Below are 24,982 nucleotides of genomic sequence, written 5' to 3'. Positions count from 1 at the left end.
ACTGTTATGCTGATGATACTCAGCTCTATATTTCTTCACGCCCCGACGAAACTTACCAATGTACAAAATTAACGGAATGCATAGCTGATATAAAAATTTGGATGACTAGTAATTTCCTACTACTTAATTCTGAAAAAAACTGAGTTTCTAATTATTGGGCAAAAAACTTCCTCACGTAATAACCTAGAATATAGTCTAACACCTGATGGCTGCTCTGTCAACTTAGTCTTCGTCGTCAGTTAGGGACCTGGGTGTGCTCTTTGATACCAATCTTTCATTTGAAAGCCAGGTTTCTAGCATCTGTAAAACCACATTCTTCCATCTTAAAAATGTATCTAAATTACGACATATGGTTTCAATGAAAAATGCGGAACAGTTAGTTCATGCGTTCATGACCTCAAGGCTAGATTATTGTAATGCTCTACTGGGTCTCTACAAAGTCCAGTTGGTCCAAAAATGCAGCAGTTACAGTTCGTACTAGAACCAGGAAGTATGACCATATTAGCCCCAAGACTTAGCTTTCAAATTTTTTTTTTATATCGTTTTGATTTCTTTTAAAAAGTGAAGTTAAAAAAAACAAACATTTATTTTATATTTTATTTTTAAACCGTCAATTGGCTGAGACTGATATTTTAACCACACCCCTACATTTTTAATTAGGAAATATTCCTGTGTCCTTCTCTCTCTCTTATAGCCTCTCTTTCATTGTAGATAGGTACCATCATGTGGAGGGAAATGTGTTCAAAAGTCTGAAAATCTCTCTGTAACTTTAAGGAACGTCACTACCAAACACCTTTTTTTTCTGCAAGTAAGCAAACTTTTTTGGGTGTCATTCCATAAGTTCAGAACTGTGCTAGGTAACCTTGTGCTGGTTATCATCTTTGAACCATGCTCAAAAGTAGGCTCACTACCGAAACAGTCACTACCAAAACGTGGTGAAGTTTCGGTTGTGACATCATGGTTTTTTGAGTGTTATTCAATAAAATCTTTGAGTTAGGCTCAAAAGTATCTAAAATTGTCACTACCGAAACATGTCATCATTGTTTTGGTGACAAAAGGGAACACAATCATTTATTTGGGGGAAACAAACAAAATTGTTGTACAGTTATGCAAATCATTAGTATCTTAGTATGTTTTAGTAGTGTTTTAGTATGTGAGTTAAAATTCTGTAATGTGATGTGGTCGCTACCAAAACATTACTGTCACTACAGTACGACCGAAACATGCATGCTTTGTCTAAAATAAAGTATATTGAATTATCAACTAAGATGTTATTATAGTGTTTGGTTCAGTGTATATTCAAACTAATGAATCCTTAACTTTGAAATCAGTATGATTAACTTAATGCCTTTTATAAAGAAAGATTGGATTCAAAATACAACAAATCTTATAAATTTCACTTGAAATATTGTTAAAATTGTAATTGTTATTGATTTACCTGAGAAAACTTTTTTTTTTAAATAGCAAAAATATATTTACAAGGTAGATGTAAACAAAATAATAATAAGCCAATATAAGCCTTCTTATGAAATTATTTATTATTGTTTTTCGGTAGTGACAAATTTGGGGAGAGGAAAAATATTCCCAAACTTTCTGAAAATACAATATAATAATTAAATGCACAATTACTAGAAATGTGTACCTTGGATATTATACAATTTGCATACATACAAAATTTGTGAAAAAAAATTAAATAATTCAAGACGTTTCCAACTCTGACTTTGAACCAGTTCTGTAGAATGGCCCATAAATTACCTAATAACATCCTGCCATAACATCTTCCAATTAATATTTGGTCTCATGTTGAAGTTAAAGGTGCACTATGCAGGACTCATAAAAAAAGAATCCCTCTCAATCATTACTTATGATTCACTAGAACCTAGTTGGCATTTGTGTCTAAAATACTCTGCCTGTATTTTTATTTATTTTATTCTTCTATTGCTGTGCTCGGGATTTTCTTGGATGTAGCATTTTGCCAGTGAGTGTGTTGTATGTGTCTGAAGCTCAGGAAGCTCATGTCTCGACTCTTGCTATTGCCTTGTTGACTGCTATCTGTAACTCAAAAGATTACTAGGCATTGTAATTATGTTTATATGATGACAATTATTGTTTATTAGCGAACTAGACTGAAGATGGCTGGTTACACTTTATTTTGATGGTCCATTTTAGATAATCTGTTGACTAAGTAACAAGGAAATTATGCTTTTTGGCTGTTGTTCCGCATTTCGGCTGTTGTTCAGCTGAAGTCAAAGTGCGGCATTCAACAACGTCAACAACTAGAGCATGAAGGCCATCATGATTGGATTTGTGTTTTTGTTGTGTCGTGGGTTTCGTGATCATATCAGAGATGGAATGTAGATGTACAAGTTATGTAATTTAAAGAGCAAAAAGGAAGGGTGAGTGCTGGTGGGTGCTGTTTTGTATGGCATATGTTCAGCCAATCAGCCTACACTTAAGTCACTGGCAGTTGAGGTTGTGCTGGTTTAGACCCTACTCTGAAGTAGGAGCTAATTTAGTCCCCCCAAAATGAGTTCCTTTAACTAAACTCATTCCCAGTTCCTTTGGTGTGAACATGCCAAAAAAGTACTTACTTCTGCCAATAGTAGAACTATGGAAACTTTTCTCCGGTGCGAAAGCCCCTTAACTCTATAATAAGAGTTAGTTGGCATGTAGGTGCGACATTACTTGAGGGGATCATCAAAATAAAGTGTTACCAGATGGCTAAACTTGCTCACAAATTACAGCCAGTGATCTAACTATTAGCATAACTGTTTGTTCACATAAACACAATAAACCATCACAGTACTTACCGTGGTCAGACACCAGAACCAGGTTGACACATTTGTCCAACTGTCTTTCCTTGAGGCCCTCCATCAACATCCCAATAAGTCTGTCAACATTCAGCAAAGCCTCAATTACCTGAAACACAAAAATCAATCACAATTTTGAATGAAAACACCAGCATACTGATTATGTACAGTATTTAAGAGCGCTAACACCAAACGACATAAAATGCTGGCTTTTATGGGGTTTTTTTTGCAGTCATGAGAGAAAAACATTGATATTAAATATATCAATCATTGCAAATTCTCTAGTATTGCATACACTTCATCAACAAAAAAAGTAACAACGACTGTGTTCATTTACTGTTTCATATCCTAAATCAGACATTTGCCCCCAAAATAAATGGAAGAAATTGAAGTTCATAAATTTTTTGCACATGTGGTTGGTCTTCAGTGTACCTGGCTACTCATTGGTCCGTATCGATGACCCGCAGCATCAGGCTCTTCGAAGTATAAGGTGTAAAAATCTGGCCTAAAACAGAGTATATACACTGAAAAAAATCTACAAATGACATCTAAATTAACTGATTTTATTTAAGTAAAAAATATTATTTAACATCACCCAAATACAAAAGTTTATATCAACAAAGGGTTAAGTAAGGCAGAAATAGCTCTTTATGGTAAGAATTGCATGTTTTTCCAGTCTAGGCAGAACAAACTAAACTAGTAGGCCTAAAACAAAATAACCAAAAGGTAATGGAAATAAATAGCATTACCTTTCTCCTTCAGGTAAATGCAACCATTCAAAGAGTTTGTGGATCCTCTTTTCAAAGGGAATGTTCCTTTAAAAAAACAACAACAACAACAACAACAGTATATCTTTGCTCTAGGAGTGTTCAGAACAGCTATTAATATATTTATAGTTATAGTTAATATATTGATGCCCGTTATTTAAATCATCTGATCTTTCTAACTATTGATGGTTGTTACTAAAAACCCTGATATCTTCTATTGAGTTCAGCAGAAGTCTACATGGAGTGTAATGAATGTATTACACTGTGTAACCTTCTTTAAGGGTTCAAAAGCTAGTTTTTGTTGTGAATTACAGTCAGTCCTCACAACTCTAATGTGTTGTGCTTTTAAAATGTTAGAATCCAGTTAATAACAATGTTAAAACAATGTGGTATTGTAAATATCCACCTGTCATACTTCACCCAGAAATTTGGGTATTTTCCATTGACTTCCACATCGGATCCAGGCCAGAAGAAAGTTGCCGTTTTTAGTTTGTTTCTCATGGCTGTGAGCCAAACCTAAAAACAATCACAGGAAAGACTTAATGAGAGTGCAGACAAAAGATGAAGATGAAAAGCTTAAAAAAAAAGAAAAGAAAAAACACCTGCAAGCAATGCAGGACGAGAGAACCTCAGTCAAAATTTCTGCAACTCTGCTTTTTAAATGAACTTGATTCATGTTGAGGCAGTGTTTTTTAATATCAGTGATATAGATTTTGCTAATATTTTGAATAAACTTGAACTAAAATGAAATAAAAAAAATATAACAATAAAATCTGTTGTAATTTTTTTTTTGTCATTTTTATTCTTTTTAAAAATATGTCTATATATTTTTATTAAGTTTGAGGTTTTAGTCTTAGTTTATTTAGTTTTAGTGATATTAGTTCTTCAACTTCAACTAAATGAAAATTAAATGTTGCCTTTGAAACTAGCTGAAAAAATAAGTACAAGATTTTTTATTTAATTTATATCAAATTTTCTTTCAGTTAATGTTTATTTTATTTCAAGTAATGAAAATGTTTTTATGGTTTTAGTCTTAGTTAAGGAACTGGAAATCCAGCTTCATTCATTCACAGTTCCTTTGGAAGAACAAAAGTAAAAACTAAAAACGGTCGCCTACTAGGGATGTGTCCGAAGCCGAATACTGTTCGGAAAGGAAACAACACATTCTACGGAGGCTCTAAAGAGACATGGTGATGGGACAAAAATATGATCTGGGAGGGAAAAAAGTCCATTTCAATGCTTTTTGCATTCTCTCGCAGTTATATAGTCGGGTAATTATATTACATATAATTTGTGGGCATCAGGGAGATGCTATCAATATGCTGAGTATTAAAATCGCTTTTTTAATGCGCGCTCGCTTTTTACTTTAACTTTCCAAATTCGCAATCACACGTATAGAGAACGCCACTACTGGCAACACATTTTACAAGATAAGATATTTGTCAATGACGCTCAGAACCCAGTGAAATCATGATGTACTGACATAATGTAACCGACAATTCGGATTTAGGCTTCGGCACATCCCTAGTTGCTCCTACAGTGAAGTACTCATGAAGTCATGAAGCACTAAAAATTAATTTCAAGCATGCACTCCTTCAGTCAGAAACCACAAAGCCATCTCTGTAATTACTGTACAAGGCAATATACAAGATGTATTCTAGCCCAGTTTAAGGTTACACAGGCTACCACTGAATTTGAACATTAGAGACCGTTAGTTATTTAGTCTCAAACGGCAACATCTGCCACTTTTTTTTAGATCTTCTAGTAGAACCCCTCACACTGCACACATTTCAGCACCATGGACGGGGCAAAACAAAGGCGCGTAGCTGAAAGTCGAGCACCAAAACGAATCACACGGGTAAGTGTTCCCAGTGAAGAGTTAAAGGAAGTTTAGAAGCACTGGCCGGCACCAACCAGGATGTTTTTTTTGACCATTTGCTTCATGTTTGCTTGCACATCTGTGCACCATCCTTCATTTCCCTTCAGCTATCTTGGTGAACTCTAAAGATAATGATGATGATGAGGGAGGTAACAGAGGATGGGTGTGACTTTCCTCTTATCCCACACTGATACAGGATAATTTGGACAATCTCTGCCTCAAGAGCTTGAAGAAAGTTCCACTCTATATCTTGACAACAAAAAAACAAATGCGAGAGGATTTGTCCAGAACAGAGTGATCCAAAAGAACATCAAGACTCTTCAAGCAGCGCATACCGAGGCTCAGTTATGAGTCGTGAAACAGGAATTTAAAAGGATGTGCTATTGAAGAATTATGATGGTCACAGTCCGAGCCAAATTGCGACGTATCCAAAACTGAACGGCTTATTTTCTATTGGGTTTGGTGTACTAGTTAATACTATTTAACAGTTTTGATTAAATACTATTTTTGCTTTCCATTTTTGCTTTTTTGTACATAAGAAATATGATTATTTTAAAAAGACATTACAATAAACTTTAAGGCCTTTTGAAGTTGTCATCATTTATAGCATGTAAAGTAAATTAAACATTCACTAAAACATTTTTTTTTTCATATTATAGCTAATTTAGCTTTTGTTTATGGTGAAATAAAATTTTTTATTAGAAATTAAGCAATTATTACATTGACCTACATACTACAAGTAACATTCTTGCTTTTGTCTAAAGAAAATTGATCAAGTGGTCTTTATAATAAATAATCTTTCTATTTTTGTATGATTTTTTTGGTTTTGTTTTTTGTCTTTGGAAAAATTAATCTTTTTGATACATGACCACATTTAACCATGAAATCCCAGCAAATCAGTTATTACTTATTCAGAATCAAAAAAAAAAAAAAGACACTGACATCTCAATTCAGTTTAAAGGTTCCCACAAGAAATTTCCTTAAATAATCTATATGAATAGGGTCATCTCAAATATATAATTCAAATTCAAGTCGTCAAATTTATTTGTAAAGTGCTTTTCACAATACACATTGTTTCAAAGCAGCTTTACAGAAAATCATGATTTCAATGTTTATAATATCTTCTTAATATCTTTACATTTAATAATAATCTTAATACAGTTGCATTTAGCAGATTAGAGCTGGGTAATAATATTTTACATTTTGCAATAATGCAAGCGAACAAGTAGCCTAGTTGTTTTATATTCTTAATTTTATATTTTATATATCGTGCTACACGGGTACACTGTATGTATGTGGATAAAATTGGACAACTTTAAAGAGCTGACCGATAATATAGTTACATTTTGTGTCGAAATAAAAAAAATTGGTAGTTGAGAGTTGAGATACAGAATATATATCGCTTTACATGAGACTAGACTTAAACCTTGTCTGTGAAACCATGGGTTAATAATTTAATTACAAGTACATTACATAATCCAGATTACATATAATCAGTTACTGCCCAGCACTGTATGCAGATAATGTTGGATATAAAATATATCCAGGTTCATGTATAGAGTTAAATTCGTGCATATTGATTTTTTTTAGTTTCATCTGTGTGCTTATACTCACTGGTTCACCCAGGTACCACGAGGGGTTGAATTTCTCATCGACTCTCAAACTGAAAGAGGCATTACGAGTGACATCATACATCTTATTGTCCACAATTCCATGTGATTCGGGATATAGACCCTGCAAACAAAAAACGCTTTATTAAAAAAGCCTTATTTCACTCATTAAAAATCAGGATGAGCAAAGAAAATGAACTTGTCTGGTCTGTAAGCAACCAATGGAACTAACAGTAACTTAGTAATTTGATAGTCTTACCCTCATTGATGTAAATAGAAAGGGATTCAAATCAAACAAACTATCTACTACAGAAAGCAATAACAACTGTCATTACATTTTGATGCATATGTAGTTCTTTATGAGCAATTGTGGATTAATTTCTACCTGTCACTTACTGTCACTATAGTGTAATGGTTTGGGAAGGTCTTGGTGGGATATGAGGGTCGCATATATGGCGTGGAGGTTCCACATTTCTCTGAGAAAACAAAACATGGCATTACCTCAACCACTGGAGCTGGTGTACTAGTTAATATAAACCAGTGGTTATCAACCAGGGGGTTGGGGGCCACTAGAGGCCCTCAGCAAACTTCCAAAGGGGGTTTCAAGATGACTTACAATTATTTAAAATGAGACAAAAAAGATGGCAAATCTGGATATACTGTATGAAGTAGCCTAATTTTTAAAGTGCTTTCTACACCTGGAAAAGTAGAGATTGTGAGTAAACATTTTTTTTTTTTTTTAAATACTTATCCTTAATCTTTTATCTAGTAAATCATAAATGACTGGAATTTTTTTATAAATTCAATAGTAAAAATAAAAACATTTAGCTCTTAATGTCTGGAATTCTTAAACTTTATTTAATCATTTTTCAGTTTAGTTTAGATTAGTCATTATTTATTTCTTATCACTTACAGTATTTGAATCTATGGATGCTCCTAGTTTTGGTAAATATATATAAAAATATTATAAACAAAACTCTGTTGTTACAGGTGTACCAGAGGAAACCTATTAGTCTACATGGGGACTTGACTGTTGTTTTGGACAATGGGGGTCCTCGGAGTCAAAACGAGTTGAGAACCACTGGTTTAGATTAACCACAGCATAGTATCACAATATCTGTCTTGACTTTGTGAAGACATGTTTCTGTTGCTTTTAATAGACCAATTCAGTAATTTTAGCCGAAATTTTGGATTAATACAAGTAAACGTTTGTATTACCACAATGTTCAGTACATGCTCCTAACATATATGAGAGACTTAATATACAGTCGGGCGCAAAAGTTCACGTACACCTTGCAGAATCAGCTAAATGTTAATTATTTTAGCAAAATAAAAATGAGCATGTTATTTTTTATTTAGTACTGTCCTGAATAAGATATTTTACACAAAAGATGTTTCACAAGACAAAAAAAATAGCTGAATTTATAAAAATAAATACCCTGTTAAAAAATTTACATGAAACACACGAGGCATTAAGAGCCAGGGGTGAAAACTTTATGAATTTGATGATCAAAGGAAATTGTGCTTAATTTGTGTTTTAGGAGACATATAAGTATCTTCTGTGGCTTCCGAAGGGCAGAACATTTCTTTATCCTGTTCAAAAGTTCTGAAAATATGGATCTCAAAATCATATAGTCACTGCTGGTTCAAAAGGGTTCAAATATGCAAGAGATCCTGGAAAACCGAAGAATTTTCGGGACCTGGAGGATTTTCTTAAGAACATTGAATCATTCATTTTTTTATGGTTGTTCTTGAGTCCCTTGTTTGTGCTGAGCAGTTGTTCTTAAGTGCCTTAAGAACAACTGCTCAGCACAAACAAGGGACTCAAGGACAACCATATTTTTTTTTAAATCATCCAGGTAACGACACACAGTATTAAGAATCAAGGGTATGTAAACTTTTGAATGGTATATAATTTTTTATAAATTCAGCTATTCTTTTCTCTTGTGGACTATATGTAAAAAAAAAAAAAACGTTTGGACAGTACTAAATAAAAAATAACATTCATTTTGTATGATCCTTCTTATTTTGTTTAAATAATAAACATTTTTGCAAAGTTAATGTGACATACTGAGTTTGCTGATGACAGGAAGCAGGCTGCTGTACGCTTTCATGTATCCTGCCCTGAATCCGTCCAGAGACACCAGCAGCAGCGGCGGTTTCGAAAACCTAAAGAAAAAGATGAAATGCTTGTCATACCATGGAAAAAAGTAGCTTCCTCTTTAAGTAGAAGTGCCCATGCATAAGTAAAAATAGCAATAGGAAACATGAGCACAGTTTCACCCAGAGAAGAGCAGATGTTGGTGTCACACCCAAAACGCCACATCCAACAACCAACATGCTTTGAAATTGCTGAAAAAGCTCTACAGTAAAAAACAAGTTTTGGACAAACTGGTTTTGGATGAGTGATTTAATAGACAGGGATTTTGCGCCTGTATTAAAATCTAACAATTTGTTTTTGTCATATCTTATGTAAAGCAACACTATAGAGTTACATTAGCATGCCGTTCCACTTCCAAACAACTCCTAAAAGACCCATCAGCCATCCTTAACCGTATCATTCAAAACTGAAAAGAAGATTGTGCCTTTATAAAAAGAGAATAATGCATAAAACATTAGCTACATTTTTTGCGAGATTACTCAATTTCAAACTAGATAATAAAATAAGTTATAATATGAAAGGAAATGCCCAAGCCCACTGCAAAACAACAATTTTCCTGAATATTACTTTTATATTTTTTAAATTATTATGGCTCCCCACTACACCTCATAATGTGTTTTATGATGAGATGAAATGGCAGCAATAACTGTTTGAAAGTCTTCTCAACAGAGCACATGGCTCATTAAGTTGTCTGTTTGTGTTTATACCAGTGAATGTCATTATGGGCAAAGCTAAATGCATTTCAGAGTGAGTTTATTATAGCTAATGGAAAAGACAACACTGACCAAACAGTCCATTTACCCAGAGTCAGACATAAACACAAACACACCCCTAAACATCTCTCTGTGCATCTAAATATATGCATTTATATACAGTGCCATTTAAAAGTCTGAGTCCACATGTGATTTAAAAGCTAATTTAAACTTGCGAAGGCACGGTAAGTTTTAGGATGCTGCCAATTTAAAACAAATAATTATGATGTACAATAAATACTTTTTATAGACCACTAATCAAATAAGTACACTGGTGATCTAAATACTCTAATATTCCAATACATTTCCAAAGTCATGTTAATTCTTTCATTTCAACTACTGAAGTTATGCTCATATAATTTGTCACAAAAACAACAACATTAAAGTGCCCCTATTATGCTATTTTAAAGGCTCCTAGTTTTGTTTTGGAGGTCTCCTACAACAGGTTTACATGCATCAAAAGTAAAAAAAACTGTTTAATTTTCTCATGTGCACACCACCACATTGTTCAATGATTCTCAAAAATGATTCTTCCGAGGGCCTACTCTGCTCTGATTGGCCAGATGGCCCAGTCTGTTGTGATTGGTCTACTGCACGTGTTTTGAAAGCTAATGCCCATTACCATAACTGAACGTCAGCTCTGTCCAGGGACTTCTTTCTAAAGCTCAGCGATTGTACACTCTATAAAAACAGTAACGATGTCGACGATGGCCATCACAAGGACGACTTGAGCAGGACGTTTCTCAGTGATACGCTACTCAGTTTGAGGTACATTATGACATGTTGCAACAGTAATTCCTTACCATCAGCAATAACAAGTGTATATCCATCAACAAACTGATTTTTTTGTATTTCTAATTTATTGGGGTGCACATGCGGGAATTGTATCAATAATGATGCATGTCAGCCCAGCACTAACGTGAATGACTGATATAGCAAACGTTTGTAAAGCAAATCTTGCTCCATCCTTTATCTTTACTCAAATTAGTAATAACGACAGATAATCTGCATTAATAGATGCAGTTTTAGGTAATAATGGCCCACAGCTGCTTAGCAGAAGTATTTCAGTAAGACAGTGATAATGCGAGTTAGCTGGTTAGCTGGAAACTCACACAATATAAAACACAAAACTATTTTGAACACCTGGGAGAAAATATATACATCAATAATTATTCATACTTACAGGCTGTGATTCTGAGGAACAAAATGGTTCAAATAAATTGGGTACTGACCCATCTTTCAAGAGCAAGCATTTTGTGAATACCCGCGTTGAACTCCGAGATTTGAGAAGCAGTCATCAGTAAAATGACATTTGAGGGCTGGTCAAGTTGTTTGTGGGCGGACAACGTGCAACATAGGCGGGCATTATGCAAATGTATATTGTAGTGACGTAGAACCGTAAAGTAAATTAAAAACGACTCGTAAAGGCGGTTCAGAGTCGATTCTTTCTTTTGGGAGACATTAACTTGATTTATAGTGCACTTTCGACTTTACAACTTTGCAGAACGTTTACATTCACAAACAGCTATATTACACACTGCATGAAAGGGAATTTTCGAAAAACCATAATAGGACCACTTTAAGTTATTCAATTAAGAAAAATGCAATGGACTAAGACAGAGTTCCTCAGAAACCTTCCACCTCCCCCAGCTCCACCTGTCTAGATCTGCTACAGGATTAATGTATGTCTATTTATGCAGCATATCTTAAATCATTTGTGAATGTATTAGGAGTAGCAAGTCCATACTTATTCTGCAGCAGCAGCAGATTTAATCAACAGCAGCAGCGTAGCAGATCTAGTCTGCCAAGACCAAATTAACACTTGCTGTATTCATGCTAAAACTATACTGAGAGTTGAAATATATTTCTGTCATGACAACTCTCGGAGATATTGGCATGGTAATGGATGTGGCAATGTTAAAATATTTGGTCTCAGTGGAATAGATATGCTACACTGATGCTGCTGCTGCTGCAGAGCAAGTACAGAGACTTGCTACAGCCAATACATCCACAGACACGCTGCTGTTAAGACATGCTACTGCTGAACATATAGCATACATGAAATAACCACCATAGCAGATCTATACAGCTGGAGCTTGGGAAGGTGGAGGGTTTCTGAACGTGCGTTGCAGACTGCTAACAGCAAGCAATGCCAAGTATTTAAATGATAAGCAGCAAGCTCATTGGCCGCTGATGCCACAGCAACCAATCAGCTGCGCTATGTAGAAACGATGTGATCGCTAAGACGCTAACAAACTGAGATAAGGCCTATGAAACCTATCAGCCGGTGCCATTTAGAGTTTAATGACAGAACTTGTACATAATATTTAAAAAAAATGTATTATATAAGTCAAATATAATACAGTCACATTGTCACTCAGTTTGGACTTTGTTTCTGTTTGCACTTTCCCCTGTTGAGATTGTTGTCATGGTTGTTAATTTGATTACGTCAATCAGGTCAGGTATGTGTCACTAATTATCTTTGTTTACCTCTGTTTCTGTTCACTGCTGTTGGGTCTCGTTTATGTTAGATGTGTTGTATGCTGTTTTCAAGTGATAATAATTAGCTGTCAGTGGCTAATGCACCTACAGGATCAAACATGGCTATGATTGTGTACATAAACATTACTGAAGTATGACAACTAGTGGAATTATGAGCTGACTCAGCCAACATCTAAAAAGGTTAACACATACGTCATATGTGAGCAACTTGTGTTTTCAAAGGGTTCGAAGATCAGATCCAGTGAAGTCTGTGAAGTCTTTGGCTAACAGTGAGGCAGCTGTTTTAGCTTTCAGACGTAGCCAGGGATATCATTTTCAAAAGAAACAAATAATGTTTTATCCCAAAGGTTGGTAAAAACATATTGTCAAAGGAACGTGGTGGCCAACACACACAATGTGTCTATAAAACATTCAAAGGCTCATTAACTATAGATGCTAATTTCTAAGCTTTGAGTTAATGATATTAACCTGATACAGAGCCACAGATCTCATTTATAAACATAAGTCTGTTACCCAGCAGGACATTGAGGAGTGCTGATGTCCTCACAGTCCTCTTCAAGCCAAGTTTTTTCACCTGTGAAGAAAGAAGAAAGAGAAAGCAAGTATTAGTAACTGGAAACTCTGGTCAAGTGTATTTGTTCTTGCAGTGTTACATTTTCCAAGATTTGCATCGACTTAAAAGTGAGAAAGAGAAATGAAAGGGCAATGAGGAACAATTCAGTTTTTTTGAAGGAGGGAGAGGGTGGAATAGTTGGCCTTGGTACGACGATAACACTACACACATATTCAGACAAAATCAATCAAGAAGGAAGCCAAACTACAAAAAAAAAAAAAAAAAAATACTGGAACTTCATCACAGTGTTCTAAATGATAAAAACAAACAATTGACATAGTCCAGGCAGCTTATTTTCAAGTGATAATAATTAGCTGTCAGTGGCTAATGCACCTACAGGAACAACATGTGATTGTGTACATAAACGTTACTGTATGACAACTAGTGGAATTATCTAAACAGTGGAATTATCTAAACAGAGTTCCCACTGCTCTCATTTCAGCTACTGAAAGTACTTTGCATGTACTTTGCATGTACTTTGCATATGCTTAGCATGTTAGTCAACACATGCAAATAAGTGTAGTACTTGAAAACATGACAAAAGATTATTAAAACACAAAAATGTACATTTAAAATGTACTTTGAAGCCAAACTTATATTTGTGACATTTTTATAAAGTGACATTATTGAAAGTGCCCTCTCTTTAAGTACACCAAAGTGGCCTTGTATTTTATTAACATTCTAACTGTCTGCAAGTTTTTTTTTTTTTAAGTATACTTTTAAGATTTGAAATATGATGCACATTCAATACAACATAATTCTTTTTCACAAGGGTTGTTTTGTTGGACTGTTTAAAGTTTACTGAAAAGTCTATAATTGGCTATTTGGCAGATTCCCAATATGACAACTTACCTTACAGTAAATAGTGTGACAACATAAACTCTCTTTTTTTTTTAACAGGGTAATAAAAGTCTAAACACTTTAAGATACAATACAGAAATTGCCTTTCAAAATCCTATTTACTGGAGTAAATGTGAGATGACTGGCATAAAACAATAGTGATGCTATATCACTATTTGGACACTATTCTGTCCATCACACCCCCCCAAAAAAGTGACCTAAAATAATCAGCTAAACATTTGTGAAAATATTTTAAAGAAAAACATCTGGCCATGTAGGGAAGAAGCACAGCTCTCTATCCTGCTGAGCGGTGATGAACTCCAGGCCCAAAATCCCTCAGATCCATCACAACTTCACAGCTGCTGTGAGCCGTTTAATAGGGGTGTAACGATACCCTCATGTCACGATTCGATACATATCAAGATACTGAACTCACGATATGATATTATTGCGATACTCCAAGACATATGGTAAAAGGAAAAAACTTACTGTTGATTAAAATGCTAAATGAATAGGCTTGGATTTAGTGCTGGAAACCCAATGCACAGGACAATGGTGACACCAGAATAGAAATATTGATGATTCTGAAGCTGAATACATATTGTCACTATCCACGATACATATTGATGCATTTTTGTATTGCGATATATTGTGACACGATATATTGTTACACCCCTACCGTTTAACAAAACAGATACATGTCTGTTCAAACTATGAAATAAACCTAACCAGCTTGAGGATTTTATACAACCCTTACAGGATTGTATCAACCCCAAAATGTATGTATTTCACTTGTACAAAATAAATGACAACTAATAAATATGCAGCTATCGACTACAGAGCAAAGCATGTCGTGTACCTTTACATGTGCTCTTGTAGTTGGAGCAGCAGTCGCCCGCTGCCACACAGTCTGCAGAGCAGGAGCAGAGGCTGTTCACCGAGCGCTCCTCATCGCACCGGAACTTAGAACACGTCCAGCGTCGACCTGGAACACAACGACTGAGGATAAACAGCACGACACTGATGACGTGGGAAGATTGTGAGGGTATTCAATTCAAGTTAGCTTTGCACAGTACACTTTGTTTCAAAGCCGTTTCACTAAAAAATGAATGTTTAAGTACAGCATCAAGATTTGAACAGCTGACGATATGGTGTACATGACAAGACTTCAGAGCTGTATTTACAAACAGACATGTGATTTAATAACTTGTGATAAAATTTTAGGGTTGCAGTTTATTTTAAGGTGTCACAGTTACATTGTTATGTACTGAGTAATATTAATTAACTTCACATACTTACTATAGGGTTAAGGTTAGATTAAGGTTTGGTTTAGGGGTAGTTGCATGTAATTATGTATAATTTATAGTTATTACAATAGTAACATGCAACATGTGTGACAAGGACACTGAAAAATTAAGTGTTACCAAATGTTATTGAGACAACCGAAATTCAATTGAACTTCAAACTTGAAGAAACTCACAGGAAAAGAAAAGTTAATGCTGTAAATATTTTACATTTTGGTAGTATTTAGGAAGTTTGTAATCTCTGAATTATCTTTATTGTTAGTTCGTTTTTGTTTTGTTTTGTTTTTCCACACAGGGACAATTATAATGTCTCATGCACAACCATTCAATTATATATTTCATAAAATTATGTTTTATTTTTATATATTCAGTCTTCATTTTAATTTTAGTTAAAGTTATTATAAAAGTTATTTATTAAAGTTACATAAAGTAATTTTGTTGTGTGTTTTGTCATTTTTATTCGTTATTTTATTTTTTATATATATTTGTATATTTTTATTAAGTTTTAATTTTAGTTATTTTGGTCCGTCAAGTTATACTCAATGAAAATGAGAAATGTTAAACAAAAATAAAGTTTTATAAGTTTTATAATAAATAAAATGTTAGGTTTATTTACATTTTACTTTATTTTATTTTAAGTAACAGATTTTTTTTATGGTTTTAATAATAACTCTGACATGGATGGCACATTATTATTTAGATATAACTAGTATTAAAATTATATTAAAAATATATTATTATCTATTAGTTCTATTATAAAAAATGCTGGTTTGGTTGTTTTCAAATAATGATATAACATATTCTTAGCAACATATTACACATAATATATCCCTGCTTCTTTCTTTCTCCTGGAATACAAAAGATATTTTGAAACTGGTTGTCCACACAATGGTCAGTGGGGTCCAAAAACAGCATGACTTTCAAAAAATATATTCCACAGACAAAATATAGACAAAGTCACATATGTTTGGAAAGACATGAGGGCGAGTAAATAACCGAATTTTTAAAGAAACCACCTTTTTAAACAAAACACTCTGAGGTTTAGCATCTGTTGGCAAGATAAGGATTATGTGCATTTTTGTTTGCAGTAAGTATAAGTGTGAATCTTCATTCTAGGACAAATATGTTACACAAGATAAAGCAGCAAAAACATTCTGTAGTACTGTAAATGAGAAATGAGACTGGAGGAAACAGCGAGACAGGAAATGAGTCAGCGTCAGCAGAACGAAAGTCACTGATCCTTTATGTGCAATTCACCAAATGAATGCGAAATCCACCCATTCCTCACATGCAGTGCACACAGCAGGCGCCACGGGGAGGAACATTTGGCTACTCTGTTGGAAAATGGAACTGATTCAAAACATCAGGGGGGAAAAAAACGACAGGGAGTGCCTAAACTCGGAGAAACCAACAGTGACTCCGCAGAGCTCTAACACTGTCCTGAGGGAATTTCAACAGGTGGGTGTTGATGGTTCAGACATTCTTGTTTGCAATGTTTGCAAAGTAAGACCTTTTTTAGGCCGTTCCAGCCCTGCATAAATGCTCAGTGTCTGGACACACACTTTAAATAACTTCATTTTCCCTTTTTCTATATCAGACACACACAAACACAGATGGTTTGCAGGGCTACCGAGAAACAAAACATAACTTAAGGCTTCCTCAAACCGAAGAGTGAGAGTGTGATGTTACAGTAACATGACCCAAGGGAGAGTTTACACCTAACAACCATCTCGGGTGATCCATTCATAAGAGAACAGCACTAAATACAGGTTCAGTTGGTTGAACTTAAGAGAGCTTTTTTGACCCACTTACAGTAAGTAACAGTAAGTACAGTATATCTTTATATGTAACTTCATTATTACTGCTGTCATTTCCAGGATATGGCTAAAGTGCTAATTTAAATAAATCGACACTATATAAACACAAAAAAAACACTAAACAAAAACCTTCTGAAAAATGGTTTGACCATGACTGTAAAACAATTAGACAAGAGCTCGGATTCATTTAAATAAAAAAACACAAAGATCCAGTCACCTCTGAGTTACGCTTAAAACACTCAGAACTTCTGAAACAATACAAAAACACACTAAGGCAGAGGGAACTGGATTATTATAACACACAAAAAAAACAGATCCTAATAACAGAGGAATCTGTGTAACCAGTTATTTGGGAACAAAAAAAATGTTGTTCTATAATCAACTCATCAGGTCTCCAGAACAACCTAGACATATTACCTAAATACTGCCACAACTAGACCTTAGAAGTCAACATCCCAAAAACTAAGATTATGATATTTCAGGAGGAAAAAACAGATATCTGGAACATAAACATGTATTTACTGTAAACAACACCATACTTCAACACTCTTTACAATATAATTATCTTGGTCTGGTTTTAACACCCACTGCATTTCAATTTAGCAATAAAAACATTAGTTATAAAAGCTTGCAGAGCACTGCACGCCACACAAATTGATTTATTCAAAATAAACACTCCAATCAGAATTTGGACAAAGATTTTTTTATAGTGTGATACTGCCTATTGTCTTATATGGAAGTGAGGTCTGGGGCACAGCGTTAAGGTTTGGGACAAACATCCTTTAGAAGGTCGACAAGTAGAGTTCAGTAGAAACATCCAACAACTCATGTAGGGCAGAACTAGGCGGTCTCTTCTCCTCAATTTAATGATTAAAAAAAAGAGCTTAAAAATTCTGGATACACTTACTAGTTCTGAAGACTATCTGCATTTTAAAGCACTTAAAACACATGAATTGAGTGCTAAGAAAAGTCATCTTTGTGCAATGGTTTCAGAACTGACTAACAAATCATTCAATATCACTGCCCCTGAAAAACCTGCAAGAATTAAGGAAATTATTAATCAAGAGAAAGAGACACACATGCAGCATTGGAAAGAACAAACCAAAGAGCGAAGTCATCTCCAATGTTATCTGAGACTAAACAGCGAGTACAGTCTGGCTGACTATCTCATCTCAGTCTGGAATATAACACACATTTATTATCCAAGTAAAGACTTAGTTCATTTATATAGCCGCTCTGGAGTAAACCGTGATGTCATCGTCCAGCTCAGTTCAGTTCTCATATAATGGTGTCAATGCAGGAAGATCAATAATATTGCTGAATATATATATGTGATTATGATTCAGGCAGCATTACAGGTCAGAAGTCAGACTGGATTAGAACATTCAGAATATTTATACGTTGCAATATTATTATTCTAACTTTCTACCCCAAGCTCTATAGATGGCGATTTAATGATAGTCTCTTGACAAACTCAGAATTTATGGTGCAAATTAATCGACAGGAGTTCTTGGATATACATAGCTCACAATGTCACAATCTGGAAATATTATGGGAGACGTGTAAGTGTTTTATAAGAGGTGTCCTGCATGGCTTTCTCTTCAAAGTTAAAAGCATCAAGATCTAGGCGAATGACAGAGATTGTTATCGATTGCTCCTGTCTGCCTCGCTGCATGCTGTGAGTTTGTTTGCTTCGGTGCTGTAAGCTCCGTCTTAGCCTCGTATTTCTTTCTGTTTTGAACCATCATTTACTATCATTTCTAGTTGTTTATACTACATCTCAGATTAACCTGACATCGCTAGCTTCCGTTATTATTAGCACAACACGCTAGTAATTCGCTAGTCTGTTAACGAGCCACCCGTGCGCTCAGTTATTATTATTATTATTTATTTTTATTTATTTATTTTATTTATTTTTTCGCGCACGCCCGCGCCTTTGAGTTCATAAAAAGCCCAGGTGAGTAAGAATCAGTCAACAAACACGGTGAGTAATGTCTTGTCCTGTTATTGTCACCTGCACTTCATGTCACATGTTTAGCATAGCCTTCTCTGTCGGCAATATAGGATTTATATGTGATAAATGCAAGGAGAAAGTCAGGCTGACGGAGAAGATTTCAGAACTAGAGACACGCATCCAAACTTTAATTGAGGATAGTAAGAGTGCTAGAGCTTTAGATACTATTTTGGATGCGCCTAGCATAGTGAACTCTTTACATGATTCGGTTCCGGCTGAATTAGTGCCTGTGCAGCAAGGCAAATGGGTGACAGTGAGGGATCGCTCTAGTCGCAGATAAAAAAAAAACACTCTTCCGTTCCGATTACCATAACAAATCGATTTTCCCCGCTCAGTGAAACACCCACTGAGAATTCTGTTGATTGTGCCCTAGTAATTGGTGATTCGATCACACGGAACGTGAAAATAGAGACACCAGCCACCATAGTCACATGTTTGCCGGGAGCCAGAGCGCCTGACATCAAAGCAAATTTTGTAATTTGCTCTGGCCCCCTTCCTGTTCGCAGGAGTGATGAGATAGTTAGTAGATTGTGTTCACTCAATGGCTGGCTGTCGAGGTGGTGTCCGCTAAATAATATAGAATTCATAGACAATTGGAAAAGTTTTTGGGGCAAACCTGACCTGTTGAAAAGAGATGGTATTCATCCCTCCTGGGATGGTGCTGCTCTTCTCTCTAGTAATTTGGCTCATAGTCTTATGCCTCGTTTCCACTGAGCGGTACGGTACGGTACGGTACGGTACGGAACGGTACGCATTTATTTGCGTTTCCACTATCAAAAGTTGTGAATGGTACCAAAATGCCGAACCGTACCGTACCACTTTCTAGGTACCCTTCCATTGGGGTACCTAGCACAGTGAAACGGTACTAAAAGGTGGAGCTAGACTCACTGCAGGACGTTGATTGGTTGAAAGAGAATCGTCACTTGCGCGTGCTACAAGAGGAATGACAACATAAGAAGCGCCATTTTTTAATATACAGTTTAATATAATACTACTGTTACTGTATCACGAAATGTAATTTTAAGAGTTTTTCAGGCGAGAATGTAGTTGTTTAAAGCTCAAATCTGTGGTTTATTTATAAAGATGATTATTTTTGTTCCCCGGTTGTGAGATCCATGCGTTCAGCGGGCGCTCGGCGCTCATGTTTCCCGGCTGGATGAGCCTTTCCTCGGCGTTCGTCGCTGACTCCGACGGTAGTGGTTAAACATAAGATATAATTCGTTTTGTGTAGACCTAACGGGCGATCTCTGGTCTCGTGAATATATAATGAGTTCCCTGTCAATCGTTTTGGCTGAGGGCTAAGTTTAGTTTCATATTAACGTTATTTGTGTTTAACTACTTGTAATGGTAGACTAGAGCGCTGCATTTGGATATTTGACTGAATGGTTTGCTTTATTTCTTATTGTATAGCTTCTTGTACTTTACTTAAACTTTTATATAGGCTATTATTGATAAAACTGAAATTTTACAAAAAGAAATATGGTTTCTTGTCATTTTTTATTACAAGATTATCACTGATGTTTATTGCAACATTTGTACAAATGCATATATTGCCTGGAATATGTTTATTTTATTTATTTTTTTAAACGAAAAGAGGTAACGTTAGGGTTGTGTTTTAAATTTCGTTTTGTTATAAATAGAATAACGTATAACGTGCAGTGAATAATATGCGTTGCGCATGAACCACATTTGTGTCCATATAATGTTTAATTTATTTAAATGAAAACGAAAAGAGGCAGAGTGGTGTTTTATAACATATTTCGTTTTATTGTTGCTTAAAATGTGTAACAGAGATAACCAGTAGCAGAGCGAGCTGAGTGACGCTTTTAAGAACGCGCTGTACCATTTGCATGTAGGAGTCGCACATGGCAAGTACAAACTTTGCGTAGGCCTACTTGATATTGAGAAAAGCCTAATGTCGGCGCTTGTCTTCTTGTGACAAACATGTCGAGGAGCAAGAACAAGATCTGCTGTATGTCATCCATTGTAGTTTACTATGTTCTTCTTCACGCGAAAATGACGTCGATCGAAACACCACGCCTATCAAGTAAGGGTACTGTTGGCAGTGGAAACGCTAGCCAGATCATGGTTAACAGACCCGAACCGTACCGTACTGTCCCGTACCGTACCGTACTGCTCAGTGGAAACGAGGCATTAGAGATAAAAAAAATGACAAATTGGGCACCAGGTCAGGAAGCAGACAGACTGGCTTAACCGACTGTCTGCTAGCGGCCTCGCGTCACCAAGGTCAGATAAATCCCATCACATAGAGTCTCTTTCACCTAGATATCATCTGTCTCTGTTCCCCGAATTTGGAAATCCAAAACCCATCCAAACCCATCTAAGGTTAAAAATTTAATTGATGTTCAACAAATAAAAAACAGATATAATACAGATGAGCAAATGCTAAAGCTTGGGTTGCTGAATATTCGATCCCTTAAAAGCACTCATTGTTAATTATATGATTTCAGATAATAACCTAGATGTGCTGTGTTTGACAGAAACCTGGCTAAAACCAAACGATTACATTACTTAAATGAGTCAACCCCACAATATTACAGTTATAAACATGAACCTCGTCTGAAACGCAAAGGGGGAGGTGTTGCTGTAATTTATAGTAATATTTTCAAAACCACTAAGAAATCAAGTTTTAAGTATACTTCTTTTGAAGTGTTGGTGCTTAATATAAAAATATATAGTGTAAACGATAAATCACGTATGAGATTTGTGCTGGCTACTGTATACAGGCCACCAGGGCACCATAAAGATTTAAATCAAAGAATTTGCGGACTTTCTATCAGAAATATTGACTGCAGATAAAGTACTAATTGTTGGTGATTTTAATATACACATAGATAATGAAAAAGATGTATTGGGATTGGCATTTAAAGACATTGTAAACTCTATTGGAGTTAGACAACATGTGTCAGGACCTACTCATTGTCGTAATCATACTCTAGATCTATTATTATCACATGGAATAGATGTTGATGCCGTTGAAATTCTGCAGCAGAGCGATGACATCTCATATCATTATCTAGTCGCATGTAAATTAAATTTAGCCAAGGCTGCAAAGCCGACTCCGTGTTATAAATATGTTAGACCTATCACTTCTGCCACTAAAGATTGCTTTATCAATAATCTTCCTAATCAGTTTCATCATCTCAGCATCCCAGATAGCCTAGAAGAACTTGATATTGCAACAGAAACTTTTAACTCTCTCTTTTCCAGCACTTTAGACACAGTTGCTAACAGTTAAATTATACGTTTATCTCTGTAAAGCTGCTTTGAAACAATCTACATTGTTAAAAGCGCTATATAAATGAAGATGACTTGACAGAGATTGAAAAAGAGGTTTGACTTGGAGATGCAATAGAAATAACACTGCACAGAACAATCTAATATGTTATCGGTTTTAAGGGGACAATATTGCTCTTTGTCTCTATGCAAAGCTAAATTCATTGTACATTGAACTAAATAGAATATTATTTTCAGGGAGACATGGCAAGATGATTTTTTACATGGAAATTAAAACAAAATTAGACAAAATCTTTCATCAATGCCACTAGAAATAATGAGGGTGATATTGTAACAGAACCTGAACAAATTAATCAGGTATTTTGTGATTTTTACAAGAATCTGTACACTTATGATAATGTTGTGGACCTAAATAACTGTTAAGGTTTCCTCTAATTGCATGTACCTTACCAAAATTACAGCTCACTGATATAGAATTTTTTGGAGGACTCCTTAACACTTGATAGGTTAAAGATAGCAGTGAAGTCTTTTTTAAAGGGAAAAATCCTGGCTCAGGATGGTGTTCCGCCAGAAACTATTTAGCCATATGGGACATAGTTGGAGTTTTAATATTAGATTTTATTAACTATGCCCTAGCCCTAGAGCATAAAACTTTACATAAAAAACAGAAAACTGCTCTTATAACATTATTATAAAAAAAGATGGAAATGACCCCATGAAATGCTCCAGCTATCGTCCCATATCATTGATATTTGGAGATGCCAAATTATATGCCAAAGCTCTTGCGATACGCTTGGAAAAGGTAATGGATAAATGAATCCATCATGACCAAGCAGGCTTTATTAGGGGTCATTTGGAAGCAGATAATGTTTGCAGAGTTCTCCATATTGTGGATTTGGCAGAATCATTAACCTAACGCTGTGCAGTGCTCTCATTGGATGCTGAAAAATGCTTTTGACTGGTTAGAGTGGCAATATGTGGGCGCTAATGAAACATTTGGGATTCGGTCCAAAATGTATTTCTGTGAAGCTACCCTGGCCTCTGCGATAACAGGCACATATCAATCATTGCCCTTTCAGTTGCAGAGAGGCACAAGACAAGGCTGCCCTCTCTCACCGTTATTATTTGCGGACTCCTTATGCAAACTATAAGAGAACAAAATGTATATATCCCATTGTTGTTCATGGCTCCAAACATTCCATCTCTCTTTACGCAGATGAAAGCTTGTTTACGCATGTTAAAGCTTCAATTTAGCAATTGTTATCAGCGTTTAATGACCTCCCTCCATCCATAGCACACATAGATAGAATAAAACAAATAGACAAATTAAATAAACAGCTTTACGTTTGGTGGGTCTAACAGTAGTATTCAGGTAAGAAATACTACACAAAATTAAATGACGTAATCAAATGTAAAATAACACTCGAAAATCATCATAGTAAAAATGAAATACAGATCAATGCTTACAATTAAAGTTACATAAGTTATTCAGTCAAGAGCAATAAGTGATTTTCTCTTTGTCTTTTGTTCTTTGATTAACATGAAAGACAGCAGCAGGTTTATTAGACTGCTGTCACTTTAAGAGCGTTTGCAAGGATCTAATATACTGTTACACAACATGCATTTACTTTCTCAATTATCTACGTTCCAAAACTGAATGTTTGTACCTGAATACTCGCCAAGACGGCACTGTGACAATTGTGTGTGTATAATTGTATATGTCTCACTTGTGTGACAACAAGTGAGAGGATGTGGGTGTGTGTCAATTTGCCGTTGGAGAGAAAAGACAACGAGAATGCACAGCTGGTTTAGGTGTATCAGTACTGCAGAAAAGGAGTATTGGAACAGTTTCAGGTATTTCAGTATCAATACGTATCAAAAGTTTGATATTTTTGACAACACTAGTGGTCCCTATCCTAAATGCCACAACCAGCCAGGTTTGATGGTGCAGATGCAGGCAGGCTGGTGTGTGCCTAATAACTCAGGCCAGTTTCTAACTCCACAAACAATGTTCAATGTTCAATGTTCAATGTTCAAAGAGTTTATTGTCATATGCACAGACAGAAAGCATGTTTCCCTGTACAATGAAATTCTTACTTTGCCGTCCACATTAAATGTCATAAAATAAATACAATAAATACAATGTCATACAAAAATAAAAATAGCACAAAGAAGAATTTCTTAATAGTGAATTTCTTAATAAAAGCAATAAAAGTGAGATAATAACAATTAAATAGAGCAATATAATTAAACAGTTATGTCCATGGTTGCAAACTCCTATCGACTGTTTAGGAGTCTAATGGCAGAAGGAAAAAAAGAGTTCTTCAGTCTTGAAGTCCTGCATTTCACACTTCTATACCTCCGTCCTGAGGGTAGAAGAGTGAACAGTCCGTGCTGGGGGTGGGAGGGGTCTTTGAGGATGGAAGCAGCTCTCCTGGTGACCCTGCGGTGGTATATGCTCTCTAGAGAGGGCAATGGAGTCCTGGTAATCTTCTGTGCAGTCTTCACCACTCTCTGCAGGCGTTTACGGTCCATGACAGTAGTGCTGCCGTACCACGCAGTAATGCAATTAGTCAGGACACTCTCGATAACGCAACTGTAGAAGTTGTTGAGGATATTAGACGACATGCCAAACCTCCTCAGCCTCCTCAGAAA

General features: G+C 35.5%; 1 protein-coding gene across 1 annotated transcript in view; it reads right to left on the bottom strand.

Moving 5' to 3' along the window:
- The window catches only part of enpp1 (ectonucleotide pyrophosphatase/phosphodiesterase 1), a 75,104-nt gene that overhangs the window by 37,608 nt on the left and 12,514 nt on the right, over positions 1 to 24,982 (bottom strand). Inside the window, exons 4-12 of the mRNA XM_084433120.1 lie at positions 14,794 to 14,919; positions 12,995 to 13,055; positions 9,138 to 9,235; positions 7,463 to 7,542; positions 7,071 to 7,190; positions 3,984 to 4,093; positions 3,560 to 3,625; positions 3,243 to 3,315; positions 2,811 to 2,919 (exon numbers count right to left, since the gene is read on the bottom strand). Of these exons, the coding sequence (XP_084289246.1) occupies positions 2,811 to 2,919; positions 3,243 to 3,315; positions 3,560 to 3,625; positions 3,984 to 4,093; positions 7,071 to 7,190; positions 7,463 to 7,542; positions 9,138 to 9,235; positions 12,995 to 13,055; positions 14,794 to 14,919 (843 nt within the window). The remainder of the gene's footprint in view (positions 1 to 2,810; positions 2,920 to 3,242; positions 3,316 to 3,559; positions 3,626 to 3,983; positions 4,094 to 7,070; positions 7,191 to 7,462; positions 7,543 to 9,137; positions 9,236 to 12,994; positions 13,056 to 14,793; positions 14,920 to 24,982) is intronic.

The sequence above is a fragment of the Rutilus rutilus genome (assembly GCF_951802725.1).
Source record: "Rutilus rutilus genome assembly, chromosome: 15".
Classification (NCBI taxonomy): Eukaryota; Metazoa; Chordata; class Actinopteri; order Cypriniformes; family Leuciscidae; genus Rutilus; species Rutilus rutilus.
Note: the sequence above shows the minus strand (reverse complement) of the source record. Positions and strands in the feature narration are given on the sequence as shown.